Raw genomic sequence first — 9699 nt, forward strand, 5'->3', positions numbered from 1 at the left:
TGTAATAATATTTCATAATATTTCATAATATTACTGATTTTATGTGTTTTTGATCAAATGAATGCAGCCTTGATGAGCAGAAAAAAGTTTTTTCAAAAACTTTAAAAATGGTAATGTTTCCCAACTTTTGACCGGTACTGTATACACACACACACACACACACCTATATGTATTGTTGTATTGTTATATGTGTTAAAGTATGAAATATGAAAGACAAAAGTTTCTGGTTTACAGTAATGTTACACAAGTGACCAAGCCCATTTGTCGTAGTTAAATATTGCGGCACATTTCACTAGGGTTGGTCACGGGGAGTTAACAGGACAGATATATGACTCTATAATGACTCTGATCACTGTCTCTGTGCTGCTGTTTCCAGCGAATGTTGTGTTTTGCTCCTCTATGAGCTCTGACAGTTATTTTACCAACAAAATAAACCTGTCTCTGCAAATAAAAAACGACTTCAGGGAAATGCTGGTATTTATCATGTGTTCTGTTGCCATAACTGGTTCCACTGGTGTCCACTGACAGAACGCTAAAGCCTACAGGTACAGGTACTGTTAAATGATGTGTATTTATTCTTTCTAAATTTTAAAGATATTTCTATTAAATAATTCACACATCAGAGTGTTACTTTAATAAATCACAATGAACCAATGCATAAAAATCAGAATTTGATTTATTACCAAGTATGTTCACACACACAAGGAATTTGCCTAACAGAAGATGCTGAGAAACAAGATATAGATAATAAAAATAAAGGAAATAATTGTTAATTATTTAATTATTATAATTATATTAATTATTAATCATTTCATGTATTTCATAATTTCATATGTATATATATATATATATATATATATATATACACACACACACACACACAAATAAAATGATGTAATATATAGAGAAATGTGCAATATGCAAAGCAATAGGACATGAAGAGGTAGCGTAATGTTAAAGTAATATAAAATTGGGGATTCGAAAATTAAAATAAAAAGAATAATATATATTTAACATTTTAAACTGTGTGTGTGTGTGTGTGTGTGTGTGTGTGTGTGTGTGTGTGTGTGTGTGTGTGTGTGTGTGTAGTTTAATCAAGAATTATAATGATTATAATTATAATAAAGTAGTGTATTGTTAAATATAATTGTGAATTGGGTATTACACCACGTGATAAAAACAATATACAGTACCAGTCAAAAGTTTGGAAACATTACTATTTTTAACGTTTTTAAAAGAAATCTCTTATGTTCATCAAGCCTGCATTTATTTGATTAAAAATACAGAAAAACAAGTTATATTGTGAAATAGTATTGCAATTTAAAATAATGGTTATCTATTTTAATATACTTTAAAATATCATTTATTTTTGTGATGCAGAGCTGAATTTTCAGCAGCATTTTTCTGGTTTTCAGTGTCACATGATCCTTCAGAAATCATTCTAATATGCTGATTTATGATCAATGTTGGAAACAGTTGTGCTGCTTAATATTTTTTTTATAACCTGAGATACTTTTTTCAGGATTATTTGATGAATAAAAAGTTAAAAAGAACTGTATTTATTTAGAATAGAAATCTTTTGTAACAATATACACTACCGTTCAAAAGTTTGAGAACAATAACTATTTTTTTTTAAGAAATTAGTACTTTAATTCAACAAGGATGCGTTAAATTGATAAAAGGTGATGGTAACGATTTATATTGTTAGAAATGTTTTTATTTTGAATAAATGCTGTTTTTATGAATAAATGCTGTTAACGTTTTACTCATCAATGAATCCTGAAAAAAGTATTCCAAAAATATATATTAAACAGCACAACTGTTTCCATCATTGATAATAACTGAGTATCAAATCATCATATTAGAATGATTTCTGAAGGATCATAAGACACCAAAGACTGGAGTACTTGCTGATGAAAATTCAGCTTTGCATCACAAAAATAAATTACATTTTAAAGTATATTAAAAAAGAGAACCATTATTTTAAAATGTAATAATATTTCATAATATTACTGTTTTTTTTTTTTTTTTTAAACTGCAGGCTTGATGAGCATAAGAGACTTCTTTCAAAAACATTAAAAATAGTAATGTTTCCAAACTTTTGACTGGTACTGTATATTATTTACTAAATAATTACAAAATCATATTCTGTATATTGTTTCTGGTTTTCTGTTACTGCTGTAAAACAAGCACACAAAAATAAACGTTTTCTGTTCAGGCGCGATGTAGTCAGTCCTTACGGATCCGGAAGTGACGTGTCGTGTAACGTCAGCAGCACCAGCAGCAACATTCCAAGGCAGTCACAATAATGAGGCTGGTGAGTGGGAAAATGTCTTTTTTTGGTATTATAAATACTTTTGAAACATTGTAAACATAGTTTGTGTGTACAACATGCTTGCGTTCCTCCAATATGAATGTTCAGATAAGAAAGGCTTCTCTAAACTACGAATAAATCGGGTTTAGCTTAGCCAATCCTCACAGAAAACATCTCACTGTTGAGATTCATCGGTGTTTAATTATTATTGTTCATAAGTCTCGTTTATGAAACTGACAGCTGTCATCATCTTCTCGTGTCGTTTCCAGGACCCAAACGAGGATGACGATGTGTCTCTATTTGATGCTGAGGAAGATTCAGCCACAAGAAAGAACAAAATCAAGTGTGCCATCATAAATAAGCATCATTTAATCTGTTAAATCGTACAAAACATTTCCTTTTCCATGTATTTGATGACTCAGGTTTATAGTATTTAATACTGTACGTAAAATACATTTTGAGGACATTCAGGGACGGGACGTCCTCATTTAAAACAAAAACAAAAAGCTAATGTATTTTATTGTTATGAAGTATTTTAGTACCTTATTAATAATTAAGTGTATTATTGATAAAATGCTTTAATTATTATCATTAATTAAATGTATTCCTAATACAGTATTTTTCATTCTGAAAACGCTAAATGTTTTCTTTTATGTTTAGTTTATAGTCATTATTGCAGTAGAGGCTAATGTTATGTGTTTATTGATATAGATATGGATAGATAAATGTTTGTGTTTTCCCAGGCATCCGCTGGCCTCCTTCTTCCACCTGTTCTTCCGGGTCAGTGCGATTCTGGTGTACCTGTTGTGTGGTTTAGTTGGCGGAAGCTTCATCGCCTGTATGGTCACCATCATCCTCCTCCTGTCATGTGACTTCTGGACTGTGAAGGTCTGTGTTTCTGAATAACAAAATCATCAGTTACTAGCCTGGTTAAAACCAGACCATTCTCAGTAGTAACTGAGTTATGGTCTGGCAAAGCTTCATTAATAACCCATTTCCAAAGGGGCGTCACCAACGGACGTCGCTCAAATGCCTCTGGGCGCAATTGGACAGACCTAAAACCAATCAGAGCGATCGTCATCGTGTAAAGCCATATGCTGCGTCCCAATTCTGCCGTAGTTACACTACGCCATAAAAGTATGTACTCTTTTTGTGAAGAAAAGGTATTTACTTTTGAATGTGTAGCAAAAAAGTAGGCAAGCTTTGGGACATACTCGTCATCTTTATCGGACGGATCTGTCGCGTGCATCCTGTCACGTAAACTGCCCTGTCAATCATCATGTCACAGTTAAAATCCTCTATTAAATCTAATTTAATTTCCTACCGTTTCGGAGAGAAATGTAGTAGCATGTTCATCTGCCAGTGGGTCTTTCATGGAGACTGTCCTCATGTGTTTGCAATTTGAATATAATAATGCATTTAAAAGTTGAACGGACGTCGCTCAAATGCCTCTGGGCGCAATTGGATAGACCTAAAACCAATCAGAGAGATCGTTATCGTGTAAAGCCCGCCTCAATGTTTCTGATTGGTGCCGCGATTTCTAGGCCATGGAAATGGGCTTGAATGAGCTCTTTGCCAGACTACTTCTCGAGCAAATCTGAATTTGCCGGAAGTTGTTTGGGTTTTCCCAGGCTAATCAGTTACTGTAGTTAGTGGTGTTTGTTTGTTAAAGGAACACTCCACCGTTTTTTCATATTAAACTATGTTATTCCCTTAACTAAGACGGGTTGATACATACCTCTCTCGTCTCAGTGCTTGCACTCAATCGCTCTGGCGCGCGGCGACACTTTGATAGCACTTAGCTTAGCCCAGTTCATTCATTAGGGACCAAACAGAGATGAAGCTAGAAGCGACCAAACACCTCCACGTTTTCCCTATTTAAAAACAGTTACACGAGTAGTTACACGACCAAGTATGGTGACACAAAATAAAACGTGGCGCTTTTCTAAGCGGGTAAAAAGGTAATAGTAATATCCGCCGCGCGCCAGAGCGATTGAGTGCACGCACTGAGACGAGAGAGGTATGTATCAACTCGTCTTAGTTAAGGGAATAACATAGTTTAAAGGTGCCATTGCATGGATTATTTTATTATTTTAGAATGTTTCCTGGGGTGCCCTTATAATGTTAGTATGTTTTTTAGATCAAAATTTGTTATAATTTAGAAATAAAAGGCATTTTTCCTAGCCTGATTTCAGCCTCTGATTTGAACGCTCTGTTTGAAGGGGCGTGTCTGTGTGAGACTCCAGTGTAAACGCCCACTGCTGTGATTGGCTGTGAGACTCCAGTGTAAACTCCCACTGCTGTGATTGGCTGCTGTGAGACTCCAGTGTAAACGCCCACTGCTGTGATTGGCTGTGAGACTTCAGTGTAAACGCCCACTGCTGTGATTGGCTGTGAGACTCCAGTGTAAACTCCCACTGCTGTGATTGGCTGTGAGACTCCAGTGTAAACGCCCACTGCTGTGATTGGCTGCTGTGAGACTCCAGTGTAAACGCCCACTGCTGTGATTGGCTGTGAGACTCCAGTGTAAACGCCCACTGCTGTGATTGGCTGCTGTGAGACTCCAGTGTAAACGCCCACTGCTGTGATTGGCTGTGAGACTTCAGTGTAAACGCCCACTGCTGTGATTGGCTGTGAGACTCCAGTGTAAACTCCCACTGCTGTGATTGGCTGTGAGACTCCAGTGTAAACGCCCACTGCTGTGATTGGCTGCTGTGAGACTCCAGTGTAAACGCCCACTGCTGTGATTGGCTGCTGTGAGACTCCAGTGTAAACTCCCACTGCTGTGATTGGCTGCTGTGAGACTTCAGTGTAAACTCCCACTGCTGTGATTGGCTGTGAGACTCCAGTGTAAACTCCCACTGCTGTGATTGGCTGCTGTGAGACTCCAGTGTAAACGCCCACTGCTGTAATTGGCTGCTGTGAGACTCCAGTGTAAACGCCCACTGCTGTGATTGGCTGCTGTGAGACTCCAGTGTAAACGCCCACTGCTGTGATTGGCTGCTGTGAGACTCCAGTGTAAACGCCCACTGCTGTGATTGGCTGCTGTGAGACTCCAGTGTAAACGGCCACTGCTGTGATTGGCTGCTGTGAGACTTCAGTGTAAACGCCCACTGCTGTGAGACTCCAGTGTAAACGCCCACTGCTGTGATTGGCTGCTGTGAGACTCCAGTGTAAACGCCCACTGCTGTGATTGGCTGCTGTGAGACTTCAGTGTAAACGCCCACTGCTGTGATTGGCTGCTGTGAGACTTCAGTGTAAACGCCCACTGCTGTGATTGGCTGCTGTGAGACTTCAGTGTAAACGCCCACTGCTGTGATTGGCTGCTGTGAGACTCCAGTGTAAACGGCCACTGCTGTGATTGGCTGCTATGAGACTTCAGTGTAACGCTGTTGATCACGTGAATGAAGATCTTATCATTGCAACGCAGTTTCTGTACTCTCACTAATGATTTCACCAATGCAAACATGATGTACGTACAGTAAGAGCTTCGTTGTGCAGTGTAACAGCGTCATTGTTTCATAACGAGTTTTGGCAAGTGTCCTGATAAACTCGCGCTGTGTGATTGACAGCTTGGGCGACTGTAAAGGGATTGTTCTTTGATCGCTATCTGTAAATTAATCACAGTTTAAGAAAGATTATTTTCATCCTACTTAGAGAAACGACGTGAAGTTGATCGTTTAGTCACTGGCTTGATTTACTGATGCATAAACAGTATTGAACGACTTTGAGAGAAAGATGATCTGTCTGAACTTGAACAATTACGCATCAGACATTCACATAACCCACTGGTTCTTCAGAGGCTCGGATGAAGGAACTAAAACAATACCTTTGTGTTCATTTGTGCATCCAAACACTGAGCAACTGCCATGCTTCGCTCGTTTGCAAGCCATGATGTCTCTCGAAGAAAAATGATTCGGACGATGATGATTCGGCTACGCAGTTCCGCCTGGCCTTGAACATGGGCTGGCATATGCAAATTTTTGGAGGCGTACATATTAATGATCCCGACTGTTGCGTCACAGTCGGTGTTATGTGGAGATTCGCCTATTTTTCAGGGGTGTTTTTCAAAAACGAGATTTAAATAAGAAGGAGAAAGCAATGGTGTTTGAGACTCACTGTGTCATGTTCATGTACTTGTAAGGCCCGCTATATTGGTCCAATTGCCGGTTCGCCAATACACGGGGAAGGTATCACGTGTTACTGTCCTTTTCTCATGCAAAGTATTGGTTGGTTAAATGCAATACATTAATCATGTATTCTCTCGTAATTTCATCTGACTCCATAAATGAAAGGTTTTAATAATATCTGTGCCTCACTAAAAGTGAGCGAATGTTTGACTATTCCTTTTAACCATTAAATGAACAATGTCAAAATCAGTTAGAATAATCCCATGTAACAATTTAATATTTCAGAGATCAATTCCACAATCAATTCAAATATCTAGAACATGATTATACATTGGTTACACCAAAGAATCTTACCCAGCTTGTACCTGAGATAGAGAGAGAGAAAGGGAAAGAAAGAGAAAGAGGGAGAGAGAGAGAGGGAGAGAGAGAGAGGGAGAGAGAGAGGGAGAGAGAGAGGGAGAGAGAGAGAGAGAGAGAGAGAGAGAGAGACAGAGAGACAGAGAGACAGAGACCCTATTCCATTTGTGTCCAGCAAAGAAGAGCCCAGAGACCCGGAGCACACCTTCCTTTATCTCCTTGACCAGGTAACATGGGGGATGGGGAGGCCACCCTCAAAATGGCTTATTATTCAACAAAAGGGGGGTGGCATTATCTGGACCAGTTTTCGCTAAACTTCTATAAACCTTATTTCCTTTTATTTGATCTATCTGGATATGAGATATCTGTACCACTCACTTTGAGACATTTCAAATGACACCAAAAACATAACAGTCAATGATAAACATTCACATTAAACCATGTTCTTGTATGAGTTGTTCTTAGTAGTTTGTGAGAGGAAGTCAGGCCGTGTGGGGGAGGTTGAATGTTAATTAGCCATCAGGGCCTTTTGCCTCATGCAGGCCTCAACCAGTATTTTCAGTCTTACATACTGAACTCTTGTTATTTAACTATGCCAAGAACAATTCAATTTCAAATTCTAGGGCACCTTTAATATGAAAAAACGGTGGAGTGTTCCTCTAAGTCAAGCATCACTATCAAACCTCTAACCTTTAATATTAATCTTCAGCATGTAACCTGCATATGTGCTTGTCTTATTCTAGAATATCACAGGGCGTCTGATGGTGGGTCTGCGCTGGTGGAACCAAGTGGATGACGATGGAAAAAGCCATTGGGTGTTTGAGTCCAGAAAGGTACGATTACAAACACAGTCCTTAGCAGGGTTGGGTGGGGTTTTTTGGAAACACTTTACAATAAGGTTCATTAGTTAACTACATTTATTAATCTTTGTTAATGTTAATTTCAACATTTACTAAAATCTTGTTAGCATTAGTTAATGCACTGTGAACTAACATGAACAAACAATGAATGACTATATTTTTATTAACTAACGTTAACAAAGATGAACAAATACAGTAACAAATGTACTACTCATGGTTAGTTCATGTTAGTTAATACATTAACTAATGAACCTTATTGTAAAGTGTTAACCTTTTTTTATTGCTATACCATTTATACTGCAATAGATGTATTTGCATGGACATTAACTGCTTTATTATTTATAGAAAAACATATTTGATTAACACTATTGTTGTAAAGTTGGTAAGATTGTTTCTTCTGCTCACCAAGGCTTCATTCATTTGATCAAAAATACAGTAAAAAAAAAAAGTGAAATATTCTTACAATTAAAAATAGCTGTTAATATATATAGTAAACTATAACTTATTCCTGTGATCAAAGCTGAATGTTCAGCATCATTACTCCAGTCTTCAGTGTCACATGATCCTTCAGAAATCAGTATAATATGATGATCTGCTGCTCACGAAGCTTTTCAGTCTTTTGTAACATTATAAATGTCACTTTTGATGAATTGAACGCTGAAAACCAACTTTTGAACATTATTTGGCTGGCGTAAATCATCCGTGTGATGTTGTGTGTTCCACTGACGTCCAGCCTATTTTCATGTGTGTGTGTGTGTTTACAGGCCAGTGGGACTCAGTCTTCAGCATCACGAACCTCAAACGCAGAGTCTCGTATCTTCTGGCTGGGTCTGATCATCTGCCCCGTCATCTGGGTCATTTTTGCTTTCTCTACACTCATCTCCTTCAAGATAAAATGGCTGGTGAGTTCTCGGCTTCATCTGTCTGTCTGTGTTTATATGAGGTGGACGCTGAGACATGTTTGAGTAATGCTGTTTCCTCGGGCAGGCGGTGGTGATTATGGGGGTGGTGTTACAGGGAGCGAACCTCTACGGATACGTGCGCTGTAAAGTAGGAGCCAGAACAAACCTGAAGAGCTTGGCAACAAATTACTTCGGAAGGCAGTTTCTAAAGCAGGTTTGTCATTTATACATGTCATCTCAAAGGGTTAGTTCATCCAATCATCAATTACTCACTTTCATGTCATTCCAAAACCTGTAAGACTTTCATTCATCTTCAACACAAATTAAATTTGTAATTAAATATGAGCGATTTCTGTCCCTCCATTGAATGTCTATTCATTCAACACATGTTCGTGCCGTGTGACACGTGAGAATGAACCTCATTGGTTCATTAAAAATGTCTTTAATTGTGGTTTGAAGATGAGCGAAGGTCATGAGGGTTAGAAAATGAAGACAGAACTTTGATTTTTGGGTGATCTGTCAATTTAATAGTATTCTAATTTAATTTTACACTTTATGATGATATAGTATGTGACTGCTTTTTTTTATTTCCAGGCTTTCACAAAACAGGAGGAATCTTAGGAAGGAACGTCTGACCTTCAGAGTTCACACGCCGATGAACTTTTAACATGAAGTTGAGCGAAATGGTTACTTGGTTAGCGGATTTGTGTTATTTGTTTTCTACAATTTGTCAACCACAACCTGTTAAATAATGCGTTTGACATTTAAAAATGTATTTAACTTCTTAATAGTTTTTCTTTTAAATAATTAACTAACTTAAAGAATACAGAGTTTGTGTTTTGTTATAAAATATTGCATGACATCATGCAGTATCCTTCTTTTTTTGCTGACAGCTACAGAAAAATAAAACAGATGTACATATTTATATACTGCTGTAAATTATTTGTATACTTTCTCTAGTTAATCTTATGAAAGTTGATGATTGAGTGATTATCTCATGTTCATTGAATTCAAGAAATAAATACGTTTTGGGTAAAACTGGAGCCACCCTGTTTCTCTGGCTTGATGAAGTCACCCACAATCACCACATCATCGTCAAAAAAACCCGCCCATTTATGCTTATCTAAAGCTGTTTT

General features: G+C 37.6%; 1 protein-coding gene across 1 annotated transcript; it reads left to right on the forward strand.

Moving 5' to 3' along the window:
- Positions 1-2237: 2237 nt before the first annotated feature.
- Positions 2238-9503, forward strand: tvp23b (trans-golgi network vesicle protein 23 homolog B). The gene is made up of 7 exons (XM_079851214.1): positions 2238-2317; positions 2584-2657; positions 3058-3202; positions 7545-7634; positions 8426-8563; positions 8649-8777; positions 9158-9503. Exons 1-7 carry the CDS (start codon positions 2309-2311, stop codon positions 9182-9184), a joined length of 612 nt encoding a protein of 203 aa, XP_079707340.1. The 5' UTR covers positions 2238-2308; the 3' UTR covers positions 9185-9503.
- Positions 9504-9699: the final 196 nt, after the last annotated feature.

This window comes from Squalius cephalus (genome assembly GCF_949319135.1).
Source record: "Squalius cephalus genome assembly, chromosome: 19".
Taxonomy (NCBI): Eukaryota; Metazoa; Chordata; class Actinopteri; order Cypriniformes; family Leuciscidae; genus Squalius; species Squalius cephalus.

What these genes read in the sequence shown, in the direction of transcription:
- tvp23b (XM_079851214.1), top strand. An exon ending in CCTTCAAGATAAAATGGCTG is followed by an intron (nt 8,564 to 8,648) that starts GTGAGTTCTCGG and finishes TTCCTCGGGCAG; the next exon opens with GCGGTGGTGATTATGGGGGT. An exon ending in GAAGGCAGTTTCTAAAGCAG is followed by an intron (nt 8,778 to 9,157) that starts GTTTGTCATTTA and finishes TTTTATTTCCAG; the next exon opens with GCTTTCACAAAACAGGAGGA.